The following is a 25142-nucleotide window of genomic DNA, read 5'->3' on the forward strand; positions in this document are numbered from 1 at the left end:
TGTGTGATGGTATGGGGGTGTATTAGTGAACAAGACATGACTGACTTACACATGTGTGATGGTATGGAGGTGTATTAGTGAACAAGACATGGGTAACTTACACATGTGTGATGGTATGGGGGTGTATTAGTGAACAAGACATGACTAACTTACACATGTGTGATGGTATGGGGGTGTATTAGTGAACAAGACATGACTAACTTACACATGTGTGATGGTATGGGGGTGTATTAGTGAACAAGACATGACTGACTTACACATGTGTGATGGTATGGAGGTGTATTAGTGAACAAGACATGGGTAACTTACACATGTGTGATGGTATGGGGGTGTATTAGTGAACAAGACATGGGTAACTTACACATGTGTGATGGTATGGGGGTGTATTAGTGAACAAGACATGACTAACTTACACATGTGTGATGGTATGGGGGTGTATTAGTGAACAAGACATGACTAACTTACACATGTGTGATGGTATGGGGGTGTATTAGTGCCCAAGGCATGGGTAACTTACACATGTGTGATGGTATGGGGGTGTATTAGTGCCCAAGGCATGGGTAACTTACACATCTGTGATGGTATGGGGGTGTATTAGTGCCCAAGACATGGGTAACTTACACATGTGTGATGGTATGGGGGTGTATTAGTGAACAAGACATGACTAACTTACACATGTGTGATGGTATGGGGGTGTATTAGTGAACAAGGCATGACTAACTTACACATGTGTGATGGTATGGGGGTGTATTAGTGAACAAGACATGGGTAACTTACACATGTGTGATGGTATGGGGGTGTATTAGTGAACAAGACATGATTAACTTACACATGTGTGATGGTATGGGGGTGTATTAGTGAACAAGACATGACTAACTTACACATGTGTGATGGTATGGGGGTGTATTAGTGCCCAAGGCATGGGTAACTTACACATGTGTGATGGTATGGGGGTGTATTAGTGCCCAAGGCATGGGTAACTTACACATCTGTGATAGTATGGGGGTGTATTAGTGCCCAAGACATGAGTAACTTACACATGTGTGATGGTATGGGGACGTATTAGTGAACAAGACATGGGTAACTTACACATGTGTGATGGTATGGGGGTGTATTAGTGAACAAGACATGACTAACTTACACATGTGTGATGGTATGGGGGTGTATTAGTGAACAAGACATGACTGACTTACACATGTGTGATGGTATGGAGGTGTATTAGTGAACAAGACATGGGTAACTTACACATGTGTGATGGTATGGGGGTGTATTAGTGAACAAGACATGACTAACTTACACATGTGTGATGGTATGGGGGTGTATTAGTGAACAAGACATGACTAACTTACACATGTGTGATGGTATGGGGGTGTATTAGTGAACAAGACATGACTGACTTACACATGTGTGATGGTATGGAGGTGTATTAGTGAACAAGACATGGGTAACTTACACATGTGTGATGGTATGGGGGTGTATTAGTGAACAAGACATGACTAACTTACACATGTGTGATGGTATGGGGGTGTATTAGTGAACAAGACATGACTGACTTACACATGTGTGATGGTATGGAGGTGTATTAGTGAACAAGACATGGGTAACTTACACATGTGTGATGGTATGGGGGTGTATTAGTGAACAAGACATGACTAACTTACACATGTGTGATGGTATGGGGGTGTATTAGTGAACAAGACATGACTGACTTACACATGTGTGATGGTATGGAGGTGTATTAGTGAACAAGACATGGGTAACTTACACATGTGTGATGGTATGGGGGTGTATTAGTGAACAAGACATGGGTAACTTACACATGTGTGATGGTATGGGGGTGTATTAGTGAACAAGACATGGGTAACTTACACATGTGTGATGGTATGGGGGTGTATTAGTGAACAAGACATGACTTACTTACACATGTGTGATGGTATGGGGGTGTATTAGTGAACAAGACATGACTAACTTACACATGTGTGATGGTATGGGGGTGTATTAGTGCCCAAGACATGGGTAACTTACACATGTGTGATGGTATGGGGGTGTATTAGTGAACAAGACATGGGTAACTTACACATGTGTGATGGTATGGGGGTGTATTAGTGAACAAGACATGACTAACTTACACATGTGTGATGGTATGGGGGTGTATTAGTGAACAAGACATGACTAACTTACACATGTGTGATGGTATGGGGGTGTATTAGTGAACAAGACATGACTGACTTACACATGTGTGATGGTATGGAGGTGTATTAGTGAACAAGACATGGGTAACTTACACATGTGTGATGGTATGGGGGTGTATTAGTGAACAAGACATGGGTAACTTACACATGTGTGATGGTATGGGGGTGTATTAGTGAACAAGACATGGGTAACTTACACATGTGTGATGGTATGGGGGTGTATTAGTGAACAAGACATGACTTACTTACACATGTGTGATGGTATGGGGGTGTATTAGTGAACAAGACATGACTAACTTACACATGTGTGATGGTATGGGGGTGTATTAGTGCCCAAGACATGGGTAACTTACACATGTGTGATGGTATGGGGGTGTATTAGTGAACAAGACATGGGTAACTTACACATGTGTGATGGTATGGGGGTGTATTAGTGAACAAGACATGACTAACTTACACATGTGTGATGGTATGGGGGTGTATTAGTGCCCAAGACATGGGTAACTTACACATGTGTGATGGTATGGGGGTGTATTAGTGAACAAGACATGGGTAACTTACACATGTGTGATGGTATGGGGGTGTATTAGTGCCCAAGACATGGGTAACTTACACATGTGTGATGGTATGGGGGTGTATTAGTGAACAAGACATGGGTAACTTACACATGTGTGATGGTATGGGGGTGTATTAGTGAACAAGACATGACTAACTTACACATGTGTGATGGTATGGGGGTGTATTAGTGAACAAGACATGACTAACTTACACATCTGTGATGGTATGGGGGTGTATTAGTGCCCAAGACATGGGTAACTTACACATGTGTGATGGTATGGGGGTGTATTAGTGAACAAGACATGACTAACTTACACATGTGTGATGGTATGGGGGTGTATTAGTGAACAAGACATGACTAACTTACACATGTGTGATGGTATGGGGGTGTATTAGTGCCCAAGACATGGGTAACTTACACATGTGTGATGGTATGGGGGTGTATTAGTGAACAAGACATGACTAACTTACACATGTGTGATGGTATGGGGGTGTATTAGTGAACAAGACATGACTAACTTACACATGTGTGATGGTATGGGGGTGTATTAGTGCCCAAGACATGGGTAACTTACACATGTGTGATGGTATGGGGGTGTATTAGTGCCCAAGACATGGGTAACTTACACATGTGTGATGGTATGGGGGTGTATTAGTGAACAAGACATGACTAACTTACACATGTGTGATGGTATGGGGGTGTATTAGTGCCCAAGACATGGGTAACTTACACATGTGTGATGGTATGGGGGTGTATTAGTGAACAAGACATGACTAACTTACACATGTGTGATGGTATGGGGGTGTATTAGTGAACAAGACATGGGTAACTTACACATGTGTGATGGTATGGGGGTGTATTAGTGCCTAAGACATGGGTAACTTACACATGTGTGATGGTATGGGGGTGTATTAGTGAACAAGACATGACTAACTTACACATGTGTGATGGTATGGGGGTGTATTAGTGAACAAGACATGGGTAACTTACACATGTGTGATGGTATGGGGGTGTATTAGTGAACAAGGCATGACTAACTTACACATGTGTGATGGTATGGGGGTGTATTAGTGAACAAGACATGGGTAACTTACACATGTGTGATGGTATGGGGGTGTATTAGTGCCCAAGACATGGGTAACTTACACATGTGTGATGGTATGGGGGTGTATTAGTGAACAAGACATGGGTAACTTACACATGTGTGATGGTATGGGGGTGTATTAGTGCCCAAGACATGGGTAACTTACACATGTGTGATGGTATGGGGGTGTATTAGTGCCCAAGACATGGGTAACTTACACATGTGTGATGGTATGGGGGTGTATTAGTGAACAATACATGGGTAACTTACACATGTGTGATGGTATGGGGGTGTATTAGTGAACAAGACATGGGTAACTTACACATGTGTGATGGTATGGGGGTGTATTAGTGAACAAGACATGACTAACTTACACATGTGTGATGGTATGGGGGTGTATTAGTGAACAAGACATGACTAACTTACACATGTGTGATGGTATGGGGGTGTATTAGTGCCCAAGACATGGGTAACTTACACATGTGTGATGGTATGGGGGTGTATTAGTGAACAAGACATGGGTAACTTACACATGTGTGATGGTATGGGGGTGTATTAGTGAACAAGACATGACTAACTTACACATGTGTGATGGTATGGGGGTGTATTAGTGAACAAGACATGGGTAACTTACACATGTGTGATGGTATGGGGGTGTATTAGTGAACAAGACATGGGTAACTTACACATGTGTGATGGTATGGGGGTGTATTAGTGAACAAGACATGGGTAACTTACATATGTGTGATGGTATGGGGGTGTATTAGTGAACAAGACATGGGTAACTTACACATGTGTGATGGTATGGGGGTGTATTAGTGAACAAGACATGACTAACTTACACATGTGTGATGGTATGGGGGTGTATTAGTGAACAAGACATGGGTAACTTACACATGTGTGATGGTATGGGGGTGTATTAGTGAACAAGACATGGGTAACTTACACATGTGTGATGGTATGGGGGTGTATTAGTGAACAAGACATGGGTAACTTACACATGTGTGATGGTATGGGGGTGTATTAGTGCCCAAGACATGGGTAACTTACACATGTGTGATGGTATGGGGGTGTATTAGTGAACAAGACATGGGTAACTTACACATGTGTGATGGTATGGGGGTGTATTAGTGCCCAAGACATGGGTAACTTACACATGTGTGATGGTATGGGGGTGTATTAGTGCCCAAGACATGGGTAACTTACACATGTGTGATGGTATGGGGGTGTATTAGTGAACAAGACATGGGTAACTTACACATGTGTGATGGTATGGGGGTGTATTAGTGCCCAAGACATGGGTAACTTACACATGTGTGATGGTATGGGGGTGTATTAGTGAACAAGACATGGGTAACTTACACATGTGTGATGGTATGGGGGTGTATTAGTGAACAAGACATGACTAACTTACACATGTGTGATGGTATGGGGGTGTATTAGTGAACAAGACATGACTAACTTACACATGTGTGATGGTATGGGGGTGTATTAGTGCCCAAGACATGGGTAACTTACACATGTGTGATGGTATGGGGGTGTATTAGTGAACAAGACATGACTAACTTACACATGTGTGATGGTATGGGGGTGTATTAGTGAACAAGACATGACTAACTTACACATGTGTGATGGTATGGGGGTCTATTAGTGCCCAAGACATGGGTAACTTACACATGTGTGATGGTATGGGGGTGTATTAGTGAACAAGACATGACTAACTTACACATGTGTGATGGTATGGGGGTGTATTAGTGCCCAAGACATGGGTAACTTACACATGTGTGATGGTATGGGGGTGTATTAGTGAACAAGACATGGGTAACTTACACATGTGTGATGGTATGGGGGTGTATTAGTGAACAAGACATGACTAACTTACACATGTGTGATGGTATGGGGGTGTATTAGTGAACAAGACATGGGTAACTTACACATGTGTGATGGTATGGGGGTGTATTAGTGAACAAGACATGGGTAACTTACACATGTGTGATGGTATGGGGGTGTATTAGTGCCCAAGACATGGGTAACTTACACATGTGTGATGGTATGGGGGTGTATTAGTGAACAAGACATGGGTAACTTACACATGTGTGATGGTATGGGGGTGTATTAGTGAACAAGACATGACTAACTTACACATGTGTGATGGTATGGGGGTGTATTAGTGAACAAGACATGACTAACTTACACATGTGTGATGGTATGGGGGTGTATTAGTGCCCAAGACATGGGTAACTTACACATGTGTGATGGTATGGGGGTGTATTAGTGAACAAGACATGGGTAACTTACACATGTGTGATGGTATGGGGGTGTATTAGTGAACAAGACATGACTAACTTACACATGTGTGATGGTATGGGGGTGTATTAGTGAACAAGACATGGGTAACTTACACATGTGTGATGGTATGGGGGTGTATTAGTGAACAAGACATGGGTAACTTACACATGTGTGATGGTATGGGGGTGTATTAGTGAACAAGACATGGGTAACTTACACATGTGTGATGGTATGGGGGTGTATTAGTGAACAAGACATGGGTAACTTACACATGTGTGATGGTATGGGGGTGTATTAGTGAACAAGACATGACTAACTTACACATGTGTGATGGTATGGGGGTGTATTAGTGAACAAGACATGGGTAACTTACACATGTGTGATGGTATGGGGGTGTATTAGTGAACAAGACATGGGTAACTTACACATGTGTGATGGTATGGGGGTGTATTAGTGAACAAGACATGGGTAACTTACACATGTGTGATGGTATGGGGGTGTATTAGTGAACAAGACATGACTAACTTACACATGTGTGATGGTATGGGGGTGTATTAGTGAACAAGACATGACTAACTTACACATGTGTGATGGTATGGGGGTGTATTAGTGAACAAGACATGACTAACTTACACATGTGTGATGGTATGGGGGTGTATTAGTGCCCAAGACATGGGTAACTTACACATGTGTGATGGTATGGGGGTGTATTAGTGAACAAGACATGGGTAACTTACACATGTGTGATGGTATGGGGGTGTATTAGTGCCCAAGACATGGGTAACTTACACATGTGTGATGGTATGGGGGTGTATTAGTGAACAAGACATGGGTAACTTACACATGTGTGATGGTATGGGGGTGTATTAGTGAACAAGACATGGGTAACTTACACATGTGTGATGGTATGGGGGTGTATTAGTGCCCAAGACATGGGTAACTTACACATGTGTGATGGTATGGGGGTGTATTAGTGAACAAGACATGGGTAACTTACACATGTGTGATGGTATGGGGGTGTATTAGTGAACAAGACATGACTAACTTACACATGTGTGATGGTATGGGGGTGTATTAGTGAACAAGACATGACTAACTTACACATGTGTGATGGTATGGGGGTGTATTAGTGCCCAAGACATGGGTAACTTACACATGTGTGATGGTATGGGGGTGTATTAGTGAACAAGACATGACTAACTTACACATGTGTGATGGTATGGGGGTGTATTAGTGAACAAGACATGACTAACTTACACATGTGTGATGGTATGGGGGTGTATTAGTGCCCAAGACATGGGTAACTTACACATGTGTGATGGTATGGGGGTGTATTAGTGAACAAGACATGACTAACTTACACATGTGTGATGGTATGGGGGTGTATTAGTGAACAAGACATGACTAACTTACACATGTGTGATGGTATGGGGGTGTATTAGTGAACAAGACATGGGTAACTTACACATGTGTGATGGTATGGGGGTGTATTAGTGCCCAAGACATGGGTAACTTACACATGTGTGATGGTATGGGGGTGTATTAGTGAACAAGACATGGGTAACTTACACATGTGTGATGGTATGGGGGTGTATTAGTGAACAAGACATGGGTAACTTACACATGTGTGATGGTATGGGGGTGTATTAGTGCCCAAGACATGGGTAACTTACACATGTGTGATGGTATGGGGGTGTATTAGTGAACAAGACATGGGTAACTTACACATGTGTGATGGTATGGGGGTGTATTAGTGCCCAAGGCATGGGTAACTTACACATGTGTGATGGTATGGGGGTGTATTAGTGAACAAGACATGGGTAACTTACACATGTGTGATGGTATGGGGGTGTATTAGTGCCCAAGACATGGGTAACTTACACATGTGTGATGGTATGGGGGTGTATTAGTGAACAAGACATGGGTAACTTACACATGTGTGATGGTATGGGGGTGTATTAGTGAACAAGACATGACTAACTTACACATGTGTGATGGTATGGGGGTGTATTAGTGAACAAGACATGGGTAACTTACACATGTGTGATGGTATGGGGGTGTATTAGTGAACAAGACATGGGTAACTTACACATGTGTGATGGTATGGGGGTGTATTAGTGAACAAGACATGACTAACTTACACATGTGTGATGGTATGGGGGTGTATTAGTGAACAAGACATGACTAACTTACACATGTGTGATGGTATGGGGGTGTATTAGTGAACAAGACATGACTAACTTACACATGTGTGATGGTATGGGGGTGTATTAGTGCCCAGGACATGGGTAACTTACACATGTGTGATGGTATGGGGGTGTATTAGTGAACAAGACATGGGTAACTTACACATGTGTGATGGTATGGGGGTGTATTAGTGCCCAAGACATGGGTAACTTACACATGTGTGATGGTATTGGGGTGTATTAGTGAACAAGGCATGGGTAACTTACACATGTGTGATGGTATGGGGGTGTATTAGTGAACAAGGCATGGGTAACTTACACATCTGTGAAGGCACCATTAATGCTGAAAGGTACATACAGCTTTTGAAACAACATATGTTGTCATCCAAGCAACGTTATCATGGACGCCCCTGCTTATTTCAGCAAGACAATGCCAAACCATGTGTTCCAACAGCGTGGCTTCATAGTAAAAGAGTGCAGTGTGAACATGAAATATCTCGTCTTTGCAGTCTATTCAAAAGGACCGTTTCTGTTGTAGTTTAATTTATTTGATCAATTCTTTGAAGGACAATCGCCCCCTTTTTGTTGTTTCATTGTGAAAAAAACAACAGCAAAACATGAAAGCTGTTGCCAAGTGAAGAAAGAGTTTGTACAAACCAACTTTAGTGCCAAGCTCTTCTCGCTGCTTCCTGCGTAGATTCCCAGGCAGGAAATAGCAATCATGCCGATGGCAAACACCCACGCCCACGCCAGGCCGGGCGCCCCCAACGATGACAGCTGCAACAACACAACAACACAATAACACAACGTTACACAGTGACACTGCACAATGACATGATAACAACACAACGTTACACAGTGACACTACACAATGACATGATGACAACACAACGTTACACAGTGACACTACACAATGACATGACAACACAACGTTACACAGTGACACTACACAATGACATGACAACACAACGTTACACAGTGACACTATACAATGACATGACAACACAACGTTACACAGTGACACTACACAATGACATGATGACAACACAACGTTACACCGTGACACTGCACAATGACATGATGACAACACAACGTTACACAGTGACACTACACAATGACATGATGACAACACAACGTTACACAGTGACACTACTCAATGACATGATGACAACACAACGTTACACAGTGACACTACACAATGACATGATGACAACACAACGTTAAACAGTGACACTACACAATGACATGATGACAACACAACATTACACAGTGACACAACAAAAAAAATAAAACACATGCATACAACATCAAAAACACAATGACACAATAATATCAACACAAAGACACAATAACATAACAACACAGTGAAACAATAACCAAATAACACAACACAATGACACAATGATATCAACACAAGGACACAATAACACAACAACACAGTGAAACAATAAACAAATAACCAAATAACACAATGACACAATGACACAACGACACAACAATACAATGACACCACAATAACACAATGACACAGTGACACAATGACACAATACAATGACACCACAATGACACAATGACACAACAGCACAATGACACCACAACGACACAACACAATAACACAATGTTACAAAGTGACAAAACAACACAATAACACAACAACTAAAAAAATCAAGCTCACGGATACAACATCAAAAACGCAATAACACAACAACACAACGACACAATAATATCAACACAACGACACAATACCACAACAACACATTAAAACAATAACCAAATAACACAATAACACAATGACACAACAACACAATGACAACTAGGGCTGCGAATCTTTGGGTGTCCCACGATTTGATTCAATGTCGATTCTTGGGGTCACGATTCGATTCTGTAGAACTATTGTTCTTTTTTAATATATATTTAAATGTCTAATGATAATGTCAATGAGGGATTTTAAATCACTGCTATGCTGAAATGATAACTAATATTGATACTGTTGTTGATAATATTCATTTTTGTTTCACTACTTTTGGTTTGTTCTGTGTGGTGTTTGTGTCTCCTCTCAATTGTTCTGTTTATTGCAGTTCTGAGTGTTGCTGGCTCAGCTTTGCTTCTAGAATTGGATTGCATTGTTATGGTATTGTTGTGTATTGTTTGTTGGATTGATAAAAAAAAAAAAAATTGATTTAAAAAAAATGAGAATCGATTCTGAATCGCACAACGTGAGAATGGTGATTCAAATTCAAATCGACTTTTTCCCACACGCCTAATGACAAACCGATGACACAGTGACTCAACAACACGGTGACACAATAACACAATGACACAACAATACAATGACACCACAACAACACAATGACACAACAATACAATGACACCACAACAACACAATGACACAACAGCACAATGACACAGCGACAGAACACAGTGCCAAAATAACCCAATGACATGATGACAACAAAATGACACAGTAACACAACAACACAGTGCCACAATAACCCAATGACATGATGACAACAAAATGACACAGTAACACAACAACACAGTGCCAAAATAACCCAATGACATGATGACAACAAAATGACACAGTAACACAACAACACAGTGCCACAATAACCCAATGACATGATGACAACAAAATGACACAGTAACACAACAACACAGTGCCACAATAACCCAATGACATGATGACAACAAAATGACACAGTAACACAACAACACAGTGCCACAATAACCCAATGACATGATGACGACAAAATGACACAGTAACACAACAACACAGTGACACAATAACCCAATGACATGATGACGACAAAATGACACAGTAACACAACAACACAGTGCCACAATAACCCAATGACATGATGACAACAAAATGACACAGAAACACAACAACACAGTGCCACAGTAACCCAATGACATGATGACGACAAAATGACACAGTAACACAACAACACAGTGCCACAATAACCCAATGACATGATGACAACAAAATGACACAGTAACACAACAACACAGTGACACAATAACCCAATGACATGATGACAACAAAATGACACAGTAACACAACAACACAGTGACACAATAACCCAATGACATGATGACAACAAAATGACACAGTAACACAACAACACAGTGACACAATAACCCAATGACATGATGACAACAAAATGACACAGTAACACAACAACACAGTGCCACAATAACCCAATGACATGATGACAACAAAATGACACAGAAACACAACATCACAGTGCCACAATAACCCAATAACATGATGACAACAAAATGACACAGTTACACAACAACACAGTGCCACAATAACCCAATGACATGATGACAACAAAATGACACAGTAACACAACAACACAGTGCCACAATAACCCAATGACATGATGACGACAAAATGACACAGTAACACAACAACACAGTGACACAATAACCCAATGACATGATGACAACAAAATGACACAGTAACACAACAACACAGTGACACAATAACCCAATGACATGATGACAACAAAATGACACAGTAACACAACAACACAGTGACACAATAACCCAATGACATGATGACAACAAAATGACACAGTAACACAACAACACAGTGACACAATAACCCAATGACATGATGACAACAAAATGACACAGTAACACAACAACACAGTAACACAACAACACAGTGACACAACACAATGACACAATGACCAAACAACAGAATCACACAACAATACAATAACAGTGAAGTGGCCTAAAAGACTGAAAGTGATCGTTCTTAAAACCCCTTTGTTTCAAATGTTTGTTCCACTTGTGGCGCGGGCATCTTGTCTGACTGACACCATATACACAGCCTTCCTTGTCACCTATTCTTCCTTTTCCCGCCATCCATCCACTAATTCAAACTGATCCAGCAGCGCAATTGAAGATTGTTTTATTTACAATAATCAAAGAACAGAATACTGGGGAAACAAATTAAGCCCAAGTCTACAGACAGGTGAGGTCCACAGACAGGTGAGGTCTACAGACAGGTGAGGTCTACAGACAGGTGAGGTCCACAGACAGGTGAGGTCTACAGACAGGTGAGGTCCACAGACAGGTGAGGTCCACAGACAGGTGAGGTCCACAGACAGGTGAGGTCTACAGACAGGTGAGGTCCACAGACAGGTGAGGTCTACAGACAGGTGAGGTCCACAGACAGGTGAGGTCTACAGACAGGTGAGGTCCACAGACAGGTGAGGTTTACAGACAGGTGAGGTCCACAGACAGGTGAGGTCCACAGACAGGTGAGGTGTACAGACAGGTGAGGTCTACAGACAGGTGAGGTCCACAGACAGGTGAGGTCTACAGACAGGTGATGTCCACAGACAGGTGAGGTCTACAGACAGGTGAGGTCCACAGACAGGTGAGGTCCACAGACAGGTGAGGTTTACAGACAGGTGAGGTCCACAGACAGGTGAGGTCCACAGACAGGTGAGGTGTACAGACAGGTGAGGTCTACAGACAGGTGAGGTCCACAGACAGGTGAGGTCTACAGACAGGTGAGGTCCACAGACAGGTGAGGTCTACAGACAGGTGAGGTCCACAGACAGGTGAGGCCTACAGACAGGTGAGGTCCACAGACAGGTGAGGTCTACAGACAGGTGAGGTCCACAGACAGGTGAGGTCCACAGACAGGTGAGGTCTACAGACAGGTGAGGTCCACAGACAGGTGAGGTCCACAGACAGGTGAGGTTTACAGACAGGTGAGGTCCACAGACAGGTGAGGTCCACAGACAGGTGAGGTCTACAGACAGGTGAGGTCCACAGACAGGTGAGGTCTACAGACAGGTGAGGTCCACAGACAGGTGAGGCCTACAGACAGGTGAGGTCCACAGACAGGTGAGGTCTACAGACAGGTGAGGTCCACAGACAGGTGAGGTCCACAGACAGGTGAGGTCTACAGACAGGTGAGGTCCACAGACAGGTGAGGTCCACAGACAGGTGAGGTTTACAGACAGGTGAGGTCCACAGACAGGTGAGGTCCACAGACAGGTGAGGTCCACAGACAGGTGAGGTCCACAGACAGGTGAGGTCCACAGACAGGTGAGGTCTACAGACAGGTGAGGTCCACAGACAGGTGAGGTCTACAGACAGGTGAGGTCCAACGACAGGTGAGGTCCACAGACAGGTGAGGTCCACAGACAGGTGAGGTTTACAGACAGGTGAGGTCCACAGACAGGTGAGGTTTACAGACAGGTGAGGTCCACAGACAGGTGAGGTGTACAGACAGGTGAGGTCTACAGACAGGTGAGGTTTACAGACAGGTGAGGTCCACAGACAGGTGAGGTCCACAGACAGGTGAGGTCCACAGACAGGTGAGGTTTACAGACAGGTGAGGTCCACAGACAGGTGAGGTTTACAGACAGGTGAGGTCCACAGACAGGTGAGGTGTACAGACAGGTGAGGTCCACAGACAGGTGAGGTCTACAGACAGGTGAGGTCCACAGACAGGTGAGGTCCACAGACAGGTGAGGTCCACAGACAGGTGAGGTCTACAGACAGGTGAGGTCCACAGACAGGTGAGGTCTACAGACAGGTGAGGTCCACAGACAGGTGAGGTCCACAGACAGGTGAGGTCCACAGACAGGTGAGGTTTACAGACAGGTGAGGTCCACAGACAGGTGAGGTTTACAGACAGGTGAGGTCCACAGACAGGTGAGGTGTACAGACAGGTGAGGTCCAGGCCGGTGTGCTGGTGCCCGACTGCCAATCATGCAGCCAGCACACTGCTGCCCCTTATAGGCCTGCCTGGGAACTTCTCACCACCTGCAAAGTGTGCACACTCACACACACGCAGCAATCACTCACTAATAATCAAATAAACATAGATTCAAGTAGGGCTCCTACACACACCATGACAACACAATGACCAAACAACACAATGACACAACAACACAATGACAACACAATGAACAAACAACACAATGACACAACAATACAATAACACAACACAATGACACAATAGCACAATGACACAATGACACAACAATAATCAAATCAAATCAACTTTATTTATAAAGCACATTTAAAATGTACCACAGGGGGAGCCAAAGTGCTGTACAATGGGCAAGTTAAAAGATAATACCAGAACCCAGCAAACAACACAACACAAACAGAACATGATACAAAATAAATAAATAAAAGATAAAAACAGGTTGACAGCAGGTGTATAATGGGGTGCCATTGCAGGATGGATATCACTCAGTGTTATAAGCCAAGGAATAAAAGTATATTTTTAAGAGAGATTTAAAAAGAGGAAGAGAGGAGGCTTGTCTAACACTCAGAGGTAGGTGGTTCCAGAGCTTGGGAGCAGCAGCTTTAAAAAGAGGAAGAGAGGAGGCTTGTCTAACACTCAGAGGTAGGTGGTTCCAGAGCTTGGGAGCAGCAGCTTTAAAAAGAGGAAGAGAGGAGGCTTGTCTAACACTCAGAGGTAGGTGGTTCCAGAGCCTGGGAGCAGCAGCGGCAAAAGCTCTGTCCCCTCTAAGCTTCAGCCTTGTGTCAGGGACCCTCAGTAGCAGCTGATCACATGATCTTAGGGATCGGGTGGGGCAGTAAGGCTTAAGGAGGTCGCAGAGATATGTTGGCCCGAGGTTGTTTAGACATTTAAAAGCAAATAGAAGGAGTTTAAAATTGATTGGATAAGGGAGCCAGTGAAGGGACGCTAATATAGGGGTGATGTGCTCACGTCTGCGGGTCTGTGTTAGCAGAAGAGCAGCAGAGTTCTGCACCAGCTGCACGCCTGGCTAATGCCTACATGCAGGGCATTGCAGTAGTCTAAACCATTCCAGATAAAGGCGGGAGTGAATTTCTCCAGATCATGTCCTGACAGAAGCGGTTTCACTTTCGCTATTTGGCGTAATTGATAAAAGCTTTTTTGAACGACGCTGCTGATTTGTTTTTCGAATTTAGAATCTGAGTGGAACTTTACCCCCAGATTTGTGACACAGTCGCTGAGATACGGGGTCAGAGTGCCGAGGTCAACGTTGGGGGAGGGAGAGTGACTTGGACCGAACAACATAACTTCGGTATTGTCTTCATTTAGACTCAGGAAGTTAGCTGAAAGCCAGGCTTTGATGTCGTGCAGGCAGTCAAACAGACGTTGAACCAAGTTATTTTGTGCCATGGGAAAATAGATCTGGCAATCATCGGCATAAAAATGAAATGCAATACTGTACTTCCTAAAAATAGAACCAAGGGGGAGAAAGTAAAGCCCAAAGAGGATTGGGACAAGGATTGAGCCCTGGGGGACCCCGTGTGGTAGAGGAGCTGTGGAAGACATAAAACTGTCTATTTCTACACAAAAACTCCTGTCGACTAGGTACGACCGGAAGCAGTTGAGGGCGGCACCCTTAATACCCACACAGTTCTCAAGACAAGTGATTAAGGTGGCGTGGTCGACGATGTGGAACGCAGCAGACAGATCTAAAAGCACCAGGACGACATATTTGCCAGAATCAGTTGACAGGAGGATATCATTAAAAACTTTTAGAAGCGCTGACTCTGTGCTGTGGAGGGCTTTAAAACCGGACTGGAACAGCTCAGCGATTCCATTATCCTCTAAGAAGAGCAACAAGTGACTGTAGACAACCTTCTCTAATATTTTGGAAATGTATGGAAGATTAGAGATAGGTCTAAGGTTAGAGAGGAGAGAGGGGTCGAGGCTTGGTTTTTGAAGTAGAGGTCGTACCACTGCATGTTTAAACTCTACTGGAACTATTCCAGAAGAGAGGCTACTATTGATAATGTTAAGGACACTTGATCCAATAGTAGCAAATACCTCCTTAAACAGGCGAGGTGGGAGGGCATCTGCAGGAGAACCAGAGGGCTTCATATGACTAACTGTGGCATTTAAAAAAGAGAAGGACACCGGCTCAAACGGATGGAAAACAGAAGAGAAATGTAGAGGAACAGAAGGGTGACATGAAGGCTGGGATAAACTGGCTCTAGTTGACACGATTTTGTCCGTGAAAAAATGGAGACAATTTTCACAGAATTCCAAAGAAGCATCAAAAGCAACAGATTTGGGAGCATCAATGACAGTGTTAATTGTTTTGAACAGAACTCTGGGGTTGTTACAGTTAGAAGATATAATCTGAGATAGATATATGTTCATCTCTGCTTTTACAGTCATCTGAAAGGAAAGCAGGCTTTCAGTAAAAATGGCAAAGGACACATGCAGCCTGTCTTTTTTCCATCGTCTCTCTGCTCTCCTACATTAGCGCCCGGCTGCACGAGTGACGTCATTCAACCAGGACTGAGGCGTGGCTTTAGAGCGGCGGCACTTGAAAGGAGCGATCGTGTCCAGTGTTTGTGAACAAATAGACTTGAACCCAGAAACCAACTCTTCAGTATTTGGACATGCAGAGGCTGCAGAATTATCATCACAAAGACTTGAAAAAATGGAGGAGAACAGAGCAGGAGACGAAGAATTAAACATGCGAGAGCGTTGAGGCGCAGCACACAATTTAACCAGACACTGAGTGGGAATATCAAACAGGATCGGCATATGATCAGAAAACACAGCGTCGCAAATGTCCAAATTAAAAACCCACAAACCATAGGAGAGCACTAAATGGAGTGTATGCCCGCTTTCATGTGTAGAACCACACACAGACTGTACTAAGTTCAAAGAGTCAAGGACATTCGAGAGCACTAAATGAAGTGTATGCCCGCCTTCATGTGTAGAACCACACACAGACTGTACTAAGTTCAAAGAGTCAAGGACACAGTTAAATGAACACTTAGCGTCTAACAATCTATGTGAAACCTTTCAATCCGGTTTCAGGGCAAATCACTCCATGGAGACACCCCTCGCAAAAATGACTAATGATCTATTGCTAACGATGGATTCTGATGCGTCATCTATGTTGCTGCTCTTCCATCTTAGCGCTGCTTTCGATACCATCCATCCATCCATTTTCTACCGCTTATTCCCTTTCGGGGTCGCGGGGGGCGCTGGCGCCTATCTCAGCTACAATCGGGCGGAAGGCAGGGTACACCCTGTACAAGTCGCCACCTCATCGCAGGGCCAACACAGATAGACAACATTCACACTCACCGTCGATCATAATATTTTATTAGAACGTATCAAAACACGAATTGGTATGTCAGACTTAGCCCTGTCTTGGTTTAACTCTTATCTTACTGATAGGATGCAGTGTGTCTCCCATAACAATGTGACCTCGGACTACGTTAAGGTAACGAGGCGTGTCTTAATGAAATTAAACAATGGATGTCCGCTAACTTTTTGCAACTCAACGCCAAAAAAACGGAAATGCTGATTATCGGTCCTGCTAGACACCGAACTCTATTTAATAATACAACTTTAACATTTGACAACCAAACAATTAAACAAGGCGACTCGGTAAAGAATCTGGGTATTATCTTCGACCCAACTCTCTCCTTTGAGTCACACATTAAAAGCGTTACTAAAACGGCCTTCTTTCATCTCCGTAATATCGCTAAAATTCGCTCCATTCTGTCCACTAAAGACGCTGAGATCATTATCCATGCGTTTGTTACGTCTCGCCTCGACTACTGTAACGTATTATTTTCGGGTCTCCCCATGTCTAGCATTAAAAGATTACAGTTGGTACAAAATGCGTCTGCTAGACTTTTGACAAGAGCAAGAAAGTTTGATCATATTACTCCTGTACTGTATATACCTTTATATACATATATACATAAATATATACCTATACTGTATATACCTTTATATACATATATACATACATATATACCCATACTGTATATACCTTTATATACATATATACATACATATATACCTATACTGTATATACCTTTATATAGATATATACATACATATATACCTATACTGTATATACCTTTATATACATATATACATACATATATACCTATACTGGCTCACCTGCACTGGCTTCCTGTGCACTTAAGATGTGACTTTAAGGTTTTACTACTTACGTATAAAATACTACACGGTCTAGCTCCATCCTATCTTGCAGATTGTGTTGTACCATATGTCCCGGCAAGAAATCTGCGTTCAAAGGACTCCAGCTTATTAGTGATTCCCAAAGCCCAAAAAAAGTCTGCGGGCTATAGAGCGTTTTCCGTTCGGGCTCCAGTACTCTGGAATGCCCTCCCGGTAACAGTTGGAGATGCCACCTCAGTAGAAGCGTTTAAGTCTCACCTTAAAACTCATTTGTATACTCTAGCCTTTAAATAGACTCCCTTTTTAGACCAGTTGATCTGCCATTTCTTTTCTTTTTCTTCTATGTCCCACTCTCCCTTGTGGAGGGGGTCCGGTCCGATCCGGTGGCCATGTACTGCTTGCCTGTGTATCGGCTGGGGACATCTCTGCGCTGCTGATCCGCCTCCGCTTGGGATGGTTTCCTGCTGGCTCCGCTGTGAACGGGACTCTCGCTGCTGTGTTGGATCCGCTTTGGACTGGACTCTCGCGACTGTGTTGGATCCATTATGGATTGAACTTTCACAGTATCATGTTGGACCCGCTCCACATCCATTGCTTTGGTCCTCTCCAAGGTTCTCATAGTCATCATTGTCACCGACGTCCCACTGGGTGTGAGTTTTCCTTGCCCTTATGTGGGCCTACCGAGGATGTCGTAGTGGTTTGTGCAGCCCTTTGAGACACTAGTGATTTAGGGCTATATAAGTAAACATTGATTGATGCCCGCCTTCATGTGTAGAACCACACACAGACTGTACTAAGTTCAAAGAGTCAAGGACATAGGAGAGCACTAAATGGAGTGTATGCCCGCCTTCATGTGTAGAACCACACACATACTGTACTAAGTTCAAAGAGTTAAGGACATTCGAGAGCACTAAATGGAGTGTATGCCCGCCTTCATGTGTAGAACCACACACAGACTGTACTAAGTTCAAAGAGTCAAGGACATAGGAGAGCACTAAATGGAGTGTATGCCCGCCTTCATGTGTAGAACCACACACAGACTGTACTAAGTTCAAAGAGTCAAGGACATTCAGGAAGCTCCTGGATAAAGTTCATCTGGGCAGCAGGTGTGAATATTAAAATCACCCACAATTAGGACACCATCATATTTGGGGAGGATTTCGTCCAGAAATTGAGAAAAGTCATTGATAAAGTCTTTGTGGTACTTGGGTGGTGGATATAGGACGGCACACAGGACTTAATATATTTTAATATTATATTATATTTTAATATTATATTATTAATAACATTTTTACCCTAACCCTAAGAAAGAAAGAAAGAAAGAAAGAAAGAAAGAAAGAAAGAAAGAAAAAAATAAGAAAATAATATATTTTTCCCCTTTGGGGATTATTAAAGTATTTCTGATTCTGATATATTATTGTTTTAGTTGCTTAACAGATATTCCAAGGTTCTCATAGTCATCATTGTCACCGACGTCCCACTGGGTGTGAGTTTTTCCTTGCCCTTATGTGGGCGTACCGATGATGTCGTAGTGGTTTGTGCAGCCCTTTGAGACACTAGTGATTTAGGGCTATAAAAGTAAACATTGATTGATTGATTGATTGATTGACTTTTACTCGAGTAAATATTTGGGTGACTACTCCTTGCTTTGACTTGAGTAATACATCTCTTCTTACTTGAGTACAATGTCTGGCTACTCTGCCCACCTCTGCTCTCATCTCATCAGCGTGTTTACCCACAGTGGAAAGTTTTGCTTGTGTCCCATCTGAATTTGATTTCCCTCCTAAAGACAAGTCATGGAGTCCAACCTTCCTCTGGCAGCACACTTAATGAGGGGGGGGGGACCCACCAATCAGAACACATCCTCTGGCAGCACACTTAATGAGGCGGGGGGGGGGGGGGGGACGACCAATCAGAACACATGTCCATTGTTTTGCTTTGGACCAGGCACAGCTTTTTTTTGTCTTCATTCTTACTACATTTCCCGACAATGCAATGATGTAAGAAGAGGAAATAAGAGCCTGCTGTTGCTCCAAAGTACTTTTCTGTACTTTATTCAACTTATCCAATCTGCTGCATTAGTTTCCCCCGACATGTCCGTCACAGCATCGACAGGTTTCAACATGTCCGACTAAAATGAAAGCAAACCACAACTAAATCCTATTAATTGGTTCCAGGCACCGTTAAAAACATGAAGACAAAATGCATTTGAGAGGGAATAAAGATAGTTTCAAATGCAGAAAACTATTTGAAATATGATAAACGAAATGTCAAAATGAACATTTAACATCACATTTAACTTACTTTGAAGATGAGTAGAGAGGGTTTGGTACAAAACCCCAAAAGCAGTGAAGTTGTCACGTTGTGGAAATGCTAAATAAAAACAGAATACAAGATTTGCAAACCCTTTCAAATTATATTCAATTAAATAGACTGCAAAGACAACTATTTCATCTTCACACTGGTAAGGTTTGTTATTTTTTGGCAAATATTAGCTCGTTTGGAATGTGATGCCTGCAACATGTTTCAAAAAAGCTGGCACAGGGGCCAAAAAAAGACTGAGAAAATTATGGAATGCTCATCAGGCACTTATTTGGAAAGTTCCCAATGAACAGGCTTATTGGGAACAGGTGGGTGTCATGACTGGGTATAAAAGCATCTTCCGTAAAAATGCTCAGTGCTTCACAAACAAATGGTAAATGGTAAATGGTAAATGGTAAATGGTCAATGGTAAATAATCAATGGTAAATGGTAAATGGTCAATGGTAAATGGTCAATGGTAAATGGGTTGTACTTGTATAGCGCTTTTCTGCCCCTTTTTAAGGAGCCCAAAGCGCTTTAACACTACTTCCACATTCACACATTGACGGTGGGAGCTGCCATGCAAGGCGCTAACCACCAGGACCCATCAGGAGCAAGGGTGAAGTGTCTTGCTCAAGAACACAACGGACATGACTAGGATGGTAGAAGGTGGGGATTGAACCAGTAACCCTCAGATTGCTGGAACAGCCACTCTACCCCCTTCGCCGCGCCGTCCAAAACAAGGACGGGGCGAGGATCACCGCTTTGTCCATAAATGCTTGAGCAAATTGTTTAAGAACAACATTTCTCAAGCAGCTATTGCAAGGAAATTAAGGATTCACCATCTATGCTCCGTAATATCATCAAAAAGTTCAGAGAATGTGGAGAAATCACTAAGCAAAGCGAAAAGCAATTCATCAACAACACCCAGAAACGCTGCCGGCTGGCATTTCTGGGTGTTGTTGATAAATAATAGTGTGAGAGTTTGGTGAAAAGTGAAAAAGTGTTCTGGGGTCTGACGAGTCCACATTTCAAATTGTTGTTTGGAAACTGTGGACGTGGTGTCCTCCGGAACAAAGAGGAGAAGAACCACCCGGATTGTTTTAGGTGCAAAGTGTAAAAGCCAGCATGTGTGATGGTATGGGGTGCATTAGTGAACAAGACATGACTAACTTACACATGTGTGATGGTATGGGGGTGTATTAGTGAACAAGACATGACTAACTTACACATGTGTGATGGTATGGGGGTGTATTAGTGAACAAGACATGACTGACTTACACATGTGTGATGGTATGGGGGTGTATTAGTGAACAAGTCATGACTAACTTACACATGTGTGATGGTATGGGGGTGTATTAGTGAACAAGACATGACTAACTTACACATGTGTGATGGTATGGGGGTGTATTAGTGAACAAGACATGGGTAACTTACACATGTGTGATGGTATGGGGGTGTATTAGTGCCCAAGGCATGGGTAACTTACACATGTGTGATGGTATGGGGGTGTATTAGTGCCCAAGACATGGGTAACTTACACATGTGTGATGGTATGGGGGTGTATTAGTGCCCAAGACATGGGTAACTTACACATGTGTGATGGTATGGGGGTGTATTAGTGCCCAAGGCATGGGTAACTTACACATGTGTGATGGTATGGGGGTGTATTAGTGCCCAAGGCATGGGTAACTTACACATGTGTGATGGTATGGGGGTGTATTAGTGAACAAGACATGACTAACTTACAAATGTGTGATGGTATGGGGGTGTATTAGTGAACAAGACATGACTAACTTACACATGTGTGATGGTATGGGGGTGTATTAGTGAACAAGACATGACTAACTTACACATGTGTGATGGTATGGGGGTGTATTAGTGAACAAGACATGGGTAACTTACACATGTGTGATGGTATGGGGGTGTATTAGTGCCCAAGGCATGGGTAACTTACACATGTGTGATGGTATGGGGGTGTATTAGTGCCCAAGGCATGGGTAACTTACACATGTGTTATGTTATGGGGGTGTATTAGTGCCCAAGGCATGGGTAACTTACACATCTGTGATGGTATGGGGGTGTATTAGTGCCCAAGACATGGGTAACTTACACATGTGTGATGGTATGGGGGTGTATTAGTGCCCAAGACATGGGTAACTTACACATGTGTGATGGTATGGGGGTGTATTAGTGCCCAAGACATGGGTAACTTACACATGTGTGATGGTATGGGGGTGTATTAGTGCCCAAGGCATGGGTAACTTACACATGTGTGATGGTATGGGGGTGTATTAGTGCCCAAGGCATGGGTAACTTACACATATGTGATGGTATGGGGGTGTATTAGTGAACAAGACATGACTAACTTACACATGTGTGATGGTATGGGGGTGTATTAGTGAACAAGACATGGGTAACTTACACATGTGTGATGGTATGGGGGTGTATTAGTGCCCAAGGCATGGGTAACTTACACATGTGTGATGGTATGGGGGTGTATTAGTGCCCAAGGCATGGGTAACTTACACATGTGTTATGGTATGGGGGTGTATTAGTGCCCAAGGCATGGGTAACTTACACATCTGTGATGGTATGGGGGTGTATTAGTGCCCAAGACATGGAAAACTTACACATGTGTGATGGTATGGGGGTGTATTAGTGCCCAAGACATGGGTAACTTACACATGTGTGATGGTATGGGGGTGTATTAGTGCCCAAGGCATGGGTAACTTACACATGTGTGATGGTATGGGGGTGTATTAGTTCCCAAGGCATGGGTAACTTACACATGTGTGATGGTATGGGGGTGTATTAGTGAACAAGACATGACTAACTTACAAATGTGTGATGGTATGGGGGTGTATTAGTGAACAAGACATGACTAACTTACACATGTGTGATGGTATGGGGGTGCATTAGTGAACAAGACATGACTAACTTACACATCTGTGATCGTATGGGGGTGTATTAGTGCCCAAGGCATGGGTAACTTACACATGTGTGATGGTATGGGGGTGTATTAGTGCCCAAGACATGGGTAACTTACACATGTGTGATGGTATGGGGGTGTATTAGTGAACAAGACATGACTAACTTACACATGTGTGATGGTATGGGGGTGCATTAGTGAACAAGACATGACTAACTTACACATCTGTGATCGTATGGGGGTGTATTAGTGCCCAAGGCATGGGTAACTTACACATGTGTGATGGTATGGGGGTGTATTAGTGCCCAAGGCATGGGTAACTTACACATGTGTGATGGTATGGGGGTGTATTAGTGCCCAAGGCATGGGTAACTTACACATCTGTGATGGTATGGGGGTGTATTAGTGCCCAAGACATGGGTAACTTACACATGTGTGATGGTATGGGGGTGTATTAGTGCCCAAGGCATGGGTAACTTACACATGTGTGATGGTATGGGGGTGTATTAGTTCCCAAGGCATGGGTAACTTACACATGTGTGATGGTATGGGGGTGTATTAGTGAACAAGACATGACTAACTTACAAATGTGTGATGGTATGGGGGTGTATTAGTGAACAAGACATGACTAACTTACACATGTGTGATGGTATGGGGGTGTATTAGTGAACAAGACATGACTAACTTACACATGTGTGATGGTATGGGGGTGTATTAGTGCCCAAGGCATGGGTAACTTACACATCTGTGATGGTATGGGGCTGTATTAGTGCCCAAGGCATGGGTAACTTACACATCTGTGATGGTATGGGGGTGTATTAGTGCCCAAGACATGGGTAACTTACACATGTGTGATGGTATGGGGGTGTATTAGTGAACAAGACATGGGTAACTTACACATGTGTGATGGTATGGGGGTGTATTAGTGCCCAAGGCATGGGTAACTTACACATGTGTGATGGTATGGGGGTGTATTAGTGCCCAAGGCATGGGTAACTTACACATCTGTGATGGTATGGGGGTGTATTAGTGCCCAAGACATGGGTAACTTACACATGTGTGATGGTATGGGGGTGTATTAGTGAACAAGACATGACTAACTTACACATGTGTGATGGTATGGGGGTGTATTAGTGAACAAGACATGACTAACTTACACATGTGTGATGGTATGGGGGTGTATTAGTGCCCAAGGCATGGGTAACTTACACATCTGTGATGGTATGGGGCTGTATTAGTGCCCAAGGCATGGGTAACTTACACATCTGTGATGGTATGGGGGTGTATTAGTGCCCAAGACATGGGTAACTTACACATGTGTGATGGTATGGGGGTGTATTAGTGAACAAGACATGGGTAACTTACACATGTGTGATGGTATGGGGGTGTATTAGTGCCCAAGGCATGGGTAACTTACACATGTGTGATGGTATGGGGGTGTATTAGTGCCCAAGGCATGGGTAACTTACACATCTGTGATGGTATGGGGGTGTATTAGTGCCCAAGACATGGGTAACTTACACATGTGTGATGGTATGGGGGTGTATTAGTGCCCAAGGCATGGGTAACTTACACATATGTGATGGTATGGGGGTGTATTAGTGCCCAAGACATGGGTAACTTACACATGTGTGATGGTATGGGGGTGTATTAGTG

The 25142-nt window shown here is 43.2% G+C and overlaps 1 protein-coding gene across 2 annotated transcripts in view; it reads right to left on the reverse strand.

The window, feature by feature from the left end:
* LOC133561133 (tetraspanin-15-like) overlaps nt 1-25142 on the reverse strand; it is a 42050-nt gene that overhangs the window by 10297 nt on the left and 6611 nt on the right. For both annotated transcript variants that reach the window (XR_009808584.1, XM_061914382.1), the window contains exon 3: nt 8968-9087. Coding sequence is in view for 1 of the 2 variants with exons in the window: in XM_061914382.1 (XP_061770366.1) it covers nt 8968-9087 (120 nt within the window). In the remaining variant the exon portion in view is untranslated. The remainder of the gene's footprint in view (nt 1-8967; nt 9088-25142) is intronic.

The sequence above is a fragment of the Nerophis ophidion genome, linkage group LG10, assembly GCF_033978795.1.
Source record: "Nerophis ophidion isolate RoL-2023_Sa linkage group LG10, RoL_Noph_v1.0, whole genome shotgun sequence".
NCBI lineage: Eukaryota > Metazoa > Chordata > Actinopteri > Syngnathiformes > Syngnathidae > Nerophis > Nerophis ophidion.